Consider the following 12,969-nt stretch of genomic DNA (forward strand, 5'->3'; position numbering starts at 1 on the left):
TGGTTAGGGCATTATCAGGATGTTTCAAGAATTATCAGGAATAAGCAAGTTTTATATAATGTTACAGTGAGTTAAATAAATGGGAATGATACACATTCTCCAAGTTTCTAAAATACTGGCTAAAATGAAGCTTATGCACCTTGTTAGATGGCTGACAGAATAACGAGGATACCTGCATGAAAGGAAAGAGACCACACTAGGGAGAAGTGGCCAGGCCCCTGTCTGGCTTTTACTTTTTCCTACAAGGTCATTTGCATGGTCCCAAAGACCCAGGAAGACTTTGTCAGTTTTTGAAGAATTGCTATAATATTTGTCAGCACATCAAAAGGATCATGCTGTTCTACATTTTGTTTTCAAACCCACCCAGTACCTTTCCATGCTTTGTCGAATAACTACACATAGTGTTTTAATACCTGCTATGTATCCCACAGACCTGAGGCTCTGACTCCGCTCATTTAGTCCTTTCTGAATGCCTGTTTCATGAAAGGCACTGTGCAAAATGCAGTTTGGGAATGAGGAGCAAAGCAGCCTGGTTCCTAAGGCTTCAGGAAGCAATACACCAGAAAAAAATCATTAAACCTATATACAAATAATACTATATTCTATGTAAACTATGAACCGAAGTGTGAATGATTCATAAAACTCTATCTTCAACCCCAACCACTCTTAGTGTAAATTGCCTGCTGAACCATTGAGTATACACAGGTACTAAAAATTTGTGCAAAACTGAATGTATTACCTTCTCCTCTATACATGTTATGTCTCCTTTGTTTCTTGATCAGTCCAATGGTTTCACCATTTGCCACTCATCCAAGACAAATACTTGTGTATCATACATATACTACTTCTACCTCAATTCCTTTATCTAGTCAATTCGACTTTGAGATTATATCAGAATCTGCCCACTGTCCTGCTCCACTGTCTGTATTCAACTTTTGTCCAAACCTCCATCATCCCTCTCTTGGACGTCCGAAGTAGTTTCCTCACTCATCTCTTTTGTCCATGCCTCCCTCCAAGCCACTCTCACAGAATAGGCAGTGATCTTTCAAAACAATGTAAATCAGTTCATATCATTTTCTGCTTATTAAGCTTCAATACATTCCCACTGTATATATTAGAATCCACTCACTGTGCTTCAAACATTTCGACCTCCTTCTGATTCCTTAAGCATGCAAAGTTATTTCCCATTAAGTGTCCTTCACACAAGCTGCTTCTTCACTGTGGAGTTTCCCTACCCACTACCAACCCACACCCTGCCAATCCATATAGATCCTTTAAGTTTCGCCAAGATGCCACTTGCACAAAATGTCCTTCCTTGACCCTACATAGGTTAAATAGGCCCTCTTGTTGTACCCTTTCACCTGTGCTTCTGCTTCACAAGACTTATCAAAATTTCTGATTATTTATGAAGCTATTTGCTTTTGTTTGTTCCCATCCATCTTATTCACTGTTATATTTGGCATCCAAAACAGGGCTTGGCACATAGTAAGTATTAAATAAACATATGTTGAATAAAAGAATGAATGAATGAATTTAAGTAAATACAGTGAGGTCACAGGTAAGGAAGAGATGGTTTCAAATATGACCTACTCAGTACACTATATATCCAAAAATCAGTCCACCAAGCTCTCCCTGCTCTTGGAGCAGGTGAAAGAGGAGACTGCTGCCATTTTCTTCCAATTCTGTTAGTCCTCTGCAGCTAAAGGGATCATCTCTAAATTTTAAAACTTTTACTTCTGAAATAATTCAGACTTAAAAGTAGCAAGAATAGTACAAAGAATTCTTAAATTCTTTTCACTCAAACTCCTCAAATGTTATATTTTACCACGTTTACCAGTCTCTATATTTTTCCTGAGAATACGTTGCAGACATAATTCCCGTAAGGGCATCTCTAAATATTTCAGTGTGCCCTTCCTAAAAACAAAGGCATTTTCTTCTCATATAATCACAGTACAATTATCAAAACCAAAAATTTATTACTTAATCTAGAAAATTATGCAAAATGTGTTCATTGTCCCATGTGTGTCCTTTATAGCAAAAATAAATAAATAAATCCAGATCCAGGATTCACCCCAGGATCACGTGTTGCATGGAGCTGTCATGTTTCTTTGGTCTCCTTCAATCTGAAACATTCTTCAGTCTGTCTTTGTCTTTCATGACATTGACATTTTTGAAGAGTATAGGCCAGTTATTTTGTAGAATGTCATTGAGTTTGGGTTTGTCTGATGTTTCCTCATGATTAGATTCAAATCATGTACTCTGAGGGGCAGGAATTCCACAAAAGTGGTGTTACATCCTTCTCAGAGCGTCACATTAGGAGGTACACGATATCTAGCTGTCCTGTTACTGGTGATGTTAACTTTGATCACTTTCAAGGTGCTTCTCTTTTCCCTTTAGTAATTAATAAGTTCTTGTGAGAAGACACTTTGAGATCATGTAAATATAGTGATAGCCAACATTTTTTTTAAACATTAGCCAACTCTGGTCCAACTAATTCTCCATTTACTTGGGAAAATGCTTAAGGTCTATTAATAGGTAATGAAACAGCTAATTGTGCAACTTTTCCAAGTGTAATGGTCCATTACCATTCTACCTTACTTCCTTCTCTCACTCATACAAAGAAAGGAACCCAGGATGCTATTTTTAAAAGAACATAATAAAATATCTAATCTCATTCCTTATTCATCAAATGAGAAAGCCAAGGCCCGGACAGGCTAAGTGACTTGCCTAAGGTCAGATAGCTACTCAGTAGCAGACCTGAAAATAATTAAGTGCTCACTGTAGAGCAAGAAAGGCAAAAGTCAATTCAGTGCCCTTCAAATATACAAGCCCTAGGGGTACACCTGCAGCAGTCTAAGGCAGGTTTTCTGCAAAAGTAATGGGATTCTTACACAGATCCACAGAACAGGGCAGAACATCTTCCACGGAGCCAGTGCAGTTTCTAGGGAAGCACAACAGCTCACTGCTGTGCCTTAGTTCTCTTGTTCTCTTCCTTCCTCTCTCATCTCTCTTGGAAACACTCAAGTCATTGCAAAGGCAAAAATAGTCTTACAGCCCTAGGAAAGAGCCTTGCCTACAATGGGCTCCTCACCTAGAAATGCTGTACATTCCTTGCCCAATACTCTGGATGTCTGTTTAATTCTACTTAGTATCTTTATGTATGTTTACAGTTGCATGAGGTAGGCCTGTCATAATCATACCATATTTTACAAACTTGAGAACAGTTTTTAATTCACCCAAGAACATCCTAACCTAGACTAATACAGAAGCAGGCAGCCTCTTCTACAGTGCCCTGGGACTTGCTTTTCCAAGGTGACTATGTGTTATTTAAAAGAATAATATTAATAAATAGTAGGTTTCAGGGGCTGGAACTCCAATCTCATTGTCTGCCCATAACACAGGGTGTCCTAGGTTTTGGCTTGCCTGCTCTGCTTCCTCCGTTACTTAGAAGTAACGGAGACACCATGCCCTGTCCAATCCAGTATCCCAAGGTACTACTTCTTCGTAAAAGTTATTCTGAAATGATATTTAGCTGTACACCCAAAGCTGTGAACCAGAGGTAATTAAGGACTCTAAAGACATCCCACACAATCTTTCTATACAGGATACGTAGATTTTCCTCTTTACCACTTCCTAAGAGACATATGCATAAAAATTGAAGGAATGTTTTAATTAAGGGTTAACCTTTAATCAGGAGTTGTTATAAAATGAGCAAGGGATATGTAAAAAAAATCATAAAAGTAAAGATGTAAATTGCTCTGAGTTAAAACTAGTGATTCAACTATTAGAAATACAGGAAAATGTTTGCTGTGTTAGAGGAGTGACTAGTAGCAGTAGGAATAGCAGCAGCTGTGGTAGAAGTCAGCTGCTTCTGATTCTACCACTTTTATTGGGTGTTTACCATGTTACCAGCACTCTGCTAAATGTTTTATGTATAGCACCTCACTTAATCCTGAGAATCATCTTAGTGTTCTTCTCATTTCATATGAAAGTCAGCATCAAGTGAATAAAACACTGGGATAATATACATTTGATCTAAGATTATAATCCTGCTGAATAATCTTGGAGTGTAGACCATCGAGAAATTATTGCTGACATAACAAGTCATGCCCTCACTTCTTTCCGGTCAGTTTAGGAGTGAGATCTTCCCTGATCATCCTGTATAAAAATATCAGACTCCTAACCCAGACTTGCCAGAGCTGCCTCATTAAAATATACGCCCCCTAAGGACAGGGACTTTGTCTTCTCAACTGCTATATCCCAGTACCTAGAACAGTGCCTCGTTTGTGTTAGGTAATTATTGTATGTTGAAGGAATGAATAACTGAATAATTGAGGAATAAAGCAAAGCTCTAACAAAGATTGCATTTTAAATGAATGATTTGCTTTTACTTCTCGATTATAAAAGAGTTCTCGCAGCATGACTTGTCAGAGTCTCTTAAAAAGACTGGGTTTAGGACGTTGGAATTCATAACTCTCAAAATCTCCCTGTAACTCACATGGATGTTCAAAATCATGTTGTTGGCTATGTTTTAAAAAAGAAAAAGAGCCTCAACTCTATCCCTAGTGACTAAACAAATTTTGAGCATTAAATATTTGGTTAAACACTAGAAAAAAATTTAAACTAGGCAACTTCATTTGTGGTTGAACAATATTCTCTGAGCACCCACATGTGCCAAGCATAAGAAGTGCCTAAGAGTAACCACCTAGTGAAACAGAGGGTTAAGGACCTTCTACTGACATCTGGCTCTCCCTGACTGCCAGCCCCTCTCAACCGGGCTTTCTAAAACTAACTGAACAACTCAAACAGGACTTTTAGTGTAACTGACCTTGTTGGCAACTTTATCTCCTGCTACTGGGAAGGCAAAGTGAAAGAATTGAAAATTATACTTTTCATGTAGGGGAAAATGTCATATCCCTGGTAGACTTTCAAGAAATTTTTAGAATTGTTTTTGAAGGGAGAGCTGCATTTTTGAATGAGCAAAAATTATGGCCTATATGAGCATCTAAAATAACTGGGTAACAGTCGGCTAAAAACATAGATAAATTTTAATGTATTTACAGTTTCAACAAAAAGTAAGCTCTGACTACTCTCACTGCACGAGCTTGTTAATTTATCACTGATCTTTGTGAGGAGAACAGCTATTAAGTTATTCAAATTAAAAAAAACCTGTCAGTTGATGTGACAAATTACTTGTATATTTACTTTATGGAAGTGTTATGAAATTTTATTGGTGGTGTTAGTGCCCTGAGCGTTTCTTGTTTCCCTTTGAGTTTCTGCTTTTAGGGGAAAAAAGTTAGTTATATTACATGATGCAAATTCTTTTTTTCAAACACCTCTAGATTTTCCCGTTTTGCTTAGGCTAAATATTCTGAGGGTAATAAAATTGTACTCCTTTCTCCTCTAAAAAAAGTTTATTAAGAAAATGCTACTAAAATAAGGGGATGAAATCACACTTTGTTCATAGCATTTTTCATCACACTGTTCTCTGTACACGCTATATCTACTAACAGGAAGATTCTGTGATGTTAAGTGGTAATGGGAGAAAAGTTTTTGACTTGAACTCACACTCAGACTATAACATGCTTTCAGTTTGTGTGCTAACCTTTTGTGATTATTTGTGGCACAGCGCTCGTTCTAAAAGGAAGTGGCTGATGTATACTTTTAAATATTGGATTCAGAGGAAACATGCTTTTAGTTATTTCAAAGTTCCGAAAGTAATCACGGAAATAGAATCTATACGCAGACTTGGGATACAAGGTTAGATGGGAGAGCTGTGCACCAGCCTTGCTTAAATATGGTTAATCAAACAGGATCATGACCATAAATGCGTCAGTTAAAAAGAGCTTGGCTAATATAAAAGTCAGTGAAAAGTACAGAACTTACACATTAACATACCCTACATTTCTGATGGATTTAACACAAACATGATTTTTAATTTGGCACAAAGAACCAAATCCAGGCATGTTCATAAACCTGTTGGTCCATCTGATTCTGCTTTGCTCCAGGAAAACTCAGCATATTAGTTGGCTCTATTTCAAAATTTGGAATGAAGATGTTTAACGTTAACATGCCTTCAATCCTTAAGTGACAGCAAATTGTATTCTAAATTACAGTACTCACAGCTGTTGCCTGCTCTATTACCCCTCTGTCCAGTTGAATGTTCTGGCTCCTTATATGGAAACTGCAGAGTTGTATCCAAGGTTCTGAACCCTTCTTTAAGAGAGTGATGCTTGTAGTACTCCACAAGTTCCTTTAGGGAAAAAAGAATCAAACACATGAACTCCTTGACACATAATTAGATACAATATAGGGATGATCAATTTATCGCTAAATTTCCATAAGCCTATATCAGAGTAAGTAAATGGTCATCTCTTCCCGCTGCCTGGATGTACATGACACCTAACTAGTAATAGTCCTTGCTACCCAGGCCATTTATAATGTGAGTTACCCCCTATTGTTGCTCAGCGTCCTGTTAGTCTTCAGTCAGTGTAGTAAGTAAAAAGAAACCATACTAAACCTCAACTTCAGAACAGTAATTATTGTTCTTATTTATGAAATACTTCCCTTTATTTTTGTTTAGAAAGGCAACAGCTGTTTGATGAATATATAGCAATTTCTAGCTTCCTGCGTTTTCTTTCAGCATAGTAGAAAAACAAACTCAATCCTAAATGTACTTTTCCATGGTAAACCAAAGCTATTAAACCACAAATGCTACTTACTTGACTTTGTTTCTGGCTTACAAGGAAGTGTTAGTGCCCTTCTCATAGCTCTGTATGTCATCTGGTACTTACAGAAGTCAATAATGTAGTTCTTTCCAATTTTCTCTTATACTTAATTTGTCCTAAATATATCCAAGCCTACTATAATAACCACCCACCATCTTTCATCCTAAAATTTCAGGAAATTTCTTTTGAGATGTTGTTTTCATAGATTCTGCATAAATCTCAATCCCTCTACTTTAAACAGAAACTGAATAATGATTGTCATACTGAAAAATGCATATTATCATTAGATGAGTACTGTAGATATGTCTTTTAGAAAAACCTGAAGTGAAAATAAAAGCATAATCACTTTCAAGCTAATTATTCAGTGCTTCTACTACAGCACGATTGTTTAAAACAAACATTATAAAAGCAATTCATTTCTTTAAAAAATCACACTGTCGTCAATTCAATATTGCCATTCAACGGTTATGTTCAAAGTTCCCAAAACAAATCAGTCGGGCCAAAAACCACCCGAAAGAAGGGAAAGAGAATCATCAATGATTTATTTATTATTTATGACCAGACTCCGATGAGTTGTGGAATGCATTGTGCAGGGAGTTCCAGGGGTCACAGAGATTATGAAGATAAGGCTCCTAGGCATCCTCACCCTTGAAAGAAAGTGAAGGGTTACAGGAGGTCAAAGGCAAGAAAGAGAGCTTCCTTTTCTGAGTCCAGTGGGGAGGATGAGGGAAGAGTTCATGATGGAGGTAGCTTGGCATCAACTGAAGAACAGGTAAAATTTCAAAAGCCAGGAAGGAGGGAAGGATTATTTTAAGTAGAGCAAGTCAGGCTGGGAACAGACAAAAAGAAAATAAAGACCATGTTCATAAACTAAAAGCAGCACGGTTTGGCTAAAGTGTTGGATAAGGCAAATGGAGATTCTTCACCTTTCACATCTGTAAAATGGGGATAATAAATCATTTTAGCAAAGAGTGTACAAAGTGCCTGGTACCTGTGAATAATCATGAGAGCTACCATGGTCCCATGTGCCAGGCCTTTTATATAGTTTCTTAAAACCTTCAAACAAGAAACAAGAGATGGGCCTTGACCCCGCTGACGCTCAAGGCTCAGTGAGATTAATCCACTTGGGCAAGGTTGTATAGCTGGTGTCTGGCTCCAAAGTTTGTGCTCTCAACTACACCATATTATTGGCAAATAGTACCTGGCAAATGTAAATATGCAGAAAGGGATGCAAAGGGAAGGAGCATTTTCTAAGTATCTGTAGTATACCAGGAATTTGTTTTCTTAGACCCAAGATGTAGTTTTACACGTTATAACTTAAATTTTTTCCCCTTCCATCCTTTCTTGCTTGTTTGGGCCCAGATTATGGGTGTCCTTGATGAAGTAAAGGAATGTGGAATCTGACCAACTTAAAAAAAGTTAAAAAATCAGAAGTTTATATCTTCAAAATGACTTCACTGATCAGAATATGGCATTTATAGTATGGTGATCTTAACATGGTTTGCAAAGGCAAGGTCTGGAATTAAATTTTACATAGAGACCAATATTATCATTTAATTTTTTAAATGCAAAATTTTGTAAGGTCTCTGAAAGAACTGTACATTTTATTATCATTTGCATCAGCAACACTATATATAAAATCATTCTCTTAGTCTTATCACTTAAACTGAGTGAAATGTGTTCTTTTCTTTAGCAAAAATGTGAAAATAAACCTGAGAGTAATTATAAGCAATAATTTTGAACTTCAATGTAATTTTGTTATAAGTAATATGAATTTTAGGCATGACATCATGAATTAGTATGAATTAAAGTTTATGTGAAGTTGGCTAGACACCACAGAATTATCATACTGAAAAGGACTTGGTGATCATTTAATACCTACCCACCTCTGAATTTTATGGAAGAAAAAAATGTCTTCCAAGGCTTAGAGTCATGTGCCTTGGTAAGCTGCAAAACACTCTTTTATCACTCAGTAAGCATGGGAGATATTTTAGTTGCATTTTTACAGCCTTATGAGGGTAAATCTTCCTACATGTTTCTAACTGGGTAGAATTAAATAGTGCCTCGGTGGATCTCTTCCAATTTATGCCTTTCTGCTTTCTGTATTTTAGTCTAATCCACCCCTGCTTTAGCAGTCATTGACCTTCAGGTACTACAAGTAAATAAGAAGACTCTAAACAATGGAAATCGCTAAGCTTTCCTTATCTCACACTGACACAGCAGTGTCAACAATTCAAGGCTCTCTGAAAAATAATGAGTGAGAGCCAGTCATTCCAATTACCAAGGAAACAGGCAATGGAGATGGTTTATAAACAGCATTTGGACATGGATTGTCTGGCATACATGAAAATTAGAACAAAATTAATGCCTTGTAATCCGGATACAGAAATTCACTTAGAATTTGAATTTAATGACTAAGAAAAACAAAGATTTTGATTAACCAAGGCATTGAAACCTGAGGGAAAAAGCTTAGGTCATAACCACCTGAGGCCAATCATCTCTTTAAGAAACTGGCTAATTTAAAACAAACTCTGGATTTTGTTTGCATTTTACTTTCTTTCCAAATTAAATTCCAGACCTTAATGAGTGTCATTAGGTAGATGAATAGAACTTTACCAGCCATGATGGGAGGGTACTGAACTAAAGAAACAACTCCACGAATAGACCATTATGTACTTAAAATGGAAACTGTGTTATTTGACACCAGCATGATAAAAGGTAACTCTAACTCCCGGAGGCTGCAAGGTGCAGGCTTAGAGAAGCCCCTATATCCCGGGAGAGAAGTCAGAGGTGCCTATTAACCCCTTATCTTTCTCCAGAAGGGCTAGGTACTGAGATAGGAGCCATCCGTTCTGATCAGGTATCCATGTGGCATTTCCCACTGTAGAATCAAAGGACAGCACTATTGTGAGGTTCTTGGTACAGAGAGATTTACTAATTTGAAACCTTTTTTATACCGGTTGAGTCCTTTTTGAATTCTGCAAAAACACAGTGACTTCACATAGTGAGGACTCAATATAAATTTGTTCAACAAATGAACAGAAACAAGGATGAGGTGGTAGGTCCAAACGAATTCAATGGTCTCTCCAGCAATTTTTTCAGTGGTTTTCTAGACCTGACAAAAGTATTTATCTAAGGCTGAGATTTTTCAGCTCCTTGTCTGTCTTTTCACAATCATATCCTTTCACTAGTTTTTTGGGGTTTTTTTTGTAGTTTTGCAGTTAATTCTTAATCCCCTCCCTTCAACCCTCTGCACTATGTACCCCCTTACCAAAGATCCCCAGATATGGAGGTAAAAACCTATGCATGTGTCTCTAGCAGTGGCACTTCTGATATTTTACACATACCTATAAGGGGAGTTTTATTTTAGCTCTGTGACAAGTACTTTTAATTCCCTTTCCAGAACATCATTGCAGAAACTTTTACTGCTCTCTGGTACCAATTAATTGAATTCTGGGTCTTTATTGCTTATACTATAATCACAGCTTTACATGCAGATAGGAACCTGAGGATCTGTGTCCACTGATCCAGGTCATGCAGTATTTACTGGCTTTTCACATCTCACCTTAAAGGACGGGCAACTTTCTTGGGCTGAATCCAGGTGACACAAAGCTGAACTGATTGGCCCTTTCCAGTGACTATTCCTTTGATCCTCTTTGCTTATCTCCTGTGATGGGAGTTCCTTTTGTTGCTTTCAAAGTCAGCAAGGCTGGTAGTCAACTTTGGCCCCACGAAAAAGCCTCATATTTACTGTAATACCGTGGAGCAGCTTCATTACCAACTGTCCTAAGTTCTGCAGGTGAGAGTCAAGCTGATGTGTCTTGCAGCGATGTGGAGACCCCCTGTGCATGCTTTTATCATGTCTCAGCTAGGGCTGTCACTCATTATTTATGCATCTACTTGCCACCTCCCTGCTAGGTTTACCTTTTAGGAAGAACCTCCTCAGGCCCAGCTCTCTCTGTGCACAGCCTGCTTATTCTAGCAAAACGTAACTCACTGCCGGCAGGGAGGATACCTGGATCTGGGTTGCCAATTTGACAGGGTTTACATTTTCCAGGACACAGTCGTGCTACCCATCCTTAGCTTTTGAATTGGGAATGTGATATTTATGTCCAGAAAGGTTTTCTTACTTTTCTTTCAACTCAAGATGCTTTAATTTCTTTAAAACACTGATTCCCGTCTTGAAGCAGTGCTAAATTTTTAGATAAGGCTTTCAAACTGGGCTGTTTTGTAAGGCTCTCTTACACTCAGTTTTAACTGTAATGTTAACATCTGCAAAGTGCTTTGAGATGTTTTCCGGAAGGATGCGGTATGTATCATTTGATTGATGGTTCAATCAATGAGTGGTCCTTCCCAGTGTTACTCAAAGTACTTAGCAGAGCGCAACAAATGCATCTTATGTCCTACATCCAAATTCTTCTTTATCTCAAGAAACTCTTTCAAACTTGGGAAACAGACTTGAGACCACTTTTCAGGAAGTAAGAACTTTACTATCAGCAATGCATGTATAATGACATATAGATATATGTATTGTTTATATGACATATACATAATATTCTTATATGCTAAGTTACACTTTTAAAATAATCAGAATTAATATTTATTTGAAACAACTTGGTAACAACATACCGTTCTATTTAAATATAAAATTCCTATGAAATATCACTGTCATGTGGTAAAAATGCCACCTTATTAGTGTTCAATTGCCCAAGGTAATGAAGGAGAACTGTGGCATAGATCACTTAAAAGAGCAGAAAGTACAAAAGAGGTTTTCCATTTGACAGTATATTGTATTTTGCATGAAATGAACCTACATGTGGGGGGTATTTTACAAATTACATCTTTTTAATGTTATAATTTAAAATATCTTCCTCGACCTAAATGAAGAGATAGAAGCAGAAGAGGAAAGAGAAGCATGTTAAAACTTTGCTGTGAGGGAATCCCTGGTGTCCAGTGGTTAAGACTCCGTATTCCCAATGTAGGGGGCCCGGGTTCCATCACCGGTCAGGGAACTAGATCCCGCATGCCGCAGCTAAAGATCCCACAACTAAGACTCGGCGCAGCCAAATAAATACATAAATGTTTAACAAAACAAAAACAAAACTTTGCTATGTGTCATTCGAACAAGGTAAAACACAGTAACTGAAAGTTGATTGTTTTGCATGTGTCTGTGGCTCTAGGAATCATATAGTGTGGACTCTGAAATATTGTCTAAAACTTGCAAACTTAGTTTATAATAAAAATTATGTCTAGGGCAATATACAACTTAACTAGAATTCTTAAAATTTTCAGGATTCTGCTGAAGGTTTAATGTTAATCTTTAAACAATGTTTCAGTGAGCAGAATTTCCAAGAAACTAGAATTAAACTGACCTTTTTAATAAGAGAAAAATAAGGACCACAGATTGAAAAGAACTAATCAATGCTTACCATTAAACTTTTAAACTTTCTATTTTCTGCAATGTGAAAAAAGCCATCTCTTGTTAAAATCTTGATGTGCTTTGCTTCATTATTGTACCTGTGGGCAATGGATAACTTATGAATATAAATGTGTTTTTAATCAGTAGAAATCAATAATTACCAGAGGGCATGCCCCAATAACATTATAGGAATTAATTCTGAAGACAAAATATATACCTATGCCAATACACTGGTGACAGCTAATTAACAAAATATATTCACTAGATTGGTTGAAGATACAACCAATATTTGAAGTGAGATGGGGGTGGGTTAGATCTGACCAATCATTATGCCCAATTTACTTACAAGATCAGTTTGAGAATACAGAAAAACAAATAAAATCTAGTAATTTATAATTCTTAGGATTTGCTAGAAACACACATCAAGTCACCAAAGTACAATGTTATGAAAGAAATCTAGTATGCCAATTAGCAGCCTATAACACTTAATACCATTTTTTCTAACAGATATTTTCAGGTATTAATGAACTGTCTGGAGAGATGATGCATTATTTCTGCTGCAATTAAAACCTTGTTTTTCAACTTCAGTGTTATACATGTCAGATGATCTATGCAATTATGAAAACAGAAAAGCTATTTCTGTAAAAGTACTTGTCCTACTTACTTAATGCTAATTGCATATTCTCCTGACTCTTTGGTCCTGTGCCTCACAAGGTAAGTACTATTTACCCTGTTAATAAGTTCAGTCTCTGCCTGCAGTCTTTCCATTGCTCCAGCATACCTGTAAAAAACAAAGACACAGAAAATTTGGATAATGTACCT

At 36.9% G+C, this 12,969-nt stretch overlaps 1 protein-coding gene across 7 annotated transcripts in view; it reads right to left on the minus strand.

Moving 5' to 3' along the window:
• VAV3 (vav guanine nucleotide exchange factor 3) overlaps nucleotides 1–12,969 on the minus strand; it is a 376,903-nt gene that overhangs the window by 15,360 nt on the left and 348,574 nt on the right. For 6 of the 7 annotated variants that reach the window (XM_057720790.1, XM_057720914.1, XM_057720825.1 and 3 more), the window contains 3 exons: nucleotides 12,812–12,928; nucleotides 12,158–12,245; nucleotides 6,124–6,253 (listed from right to left, as the gene is read on the minus strand). In XM_057720790.1, coding sequence (XP_057576773.1) covers nucleotides 6,124–6,253; nucleotides 12,158–12,245; nucleotides 12,812–12,928 — 335 coding nt within the window. The remainder of the gene's footprint in view (nucleotides 1–6,123; nucleotides 6,254–12,157; nucleotides 12,246–12,811; nucleotides 12,929–12,969) is intronic. The other variant, XM_057720996.1, reaches the window with a different exon arrangement.

Source organism: Hippopotamus amphibius, chromosome 1 (assembly GCF_030028045.1).
Source record: "Hippopotamus amphibius kiboko isolate mHipAmp2 chromosome 1, mHipAmp2.hap2, whole genome shotgun sequence".
NCBI classification, from domain to species: Eukaryota; Metazoa; Chordata; class Mammalia; order Artiodactyla; family Hippopotamidae; genus Hippopotamus; species Hippopotamus amphibius.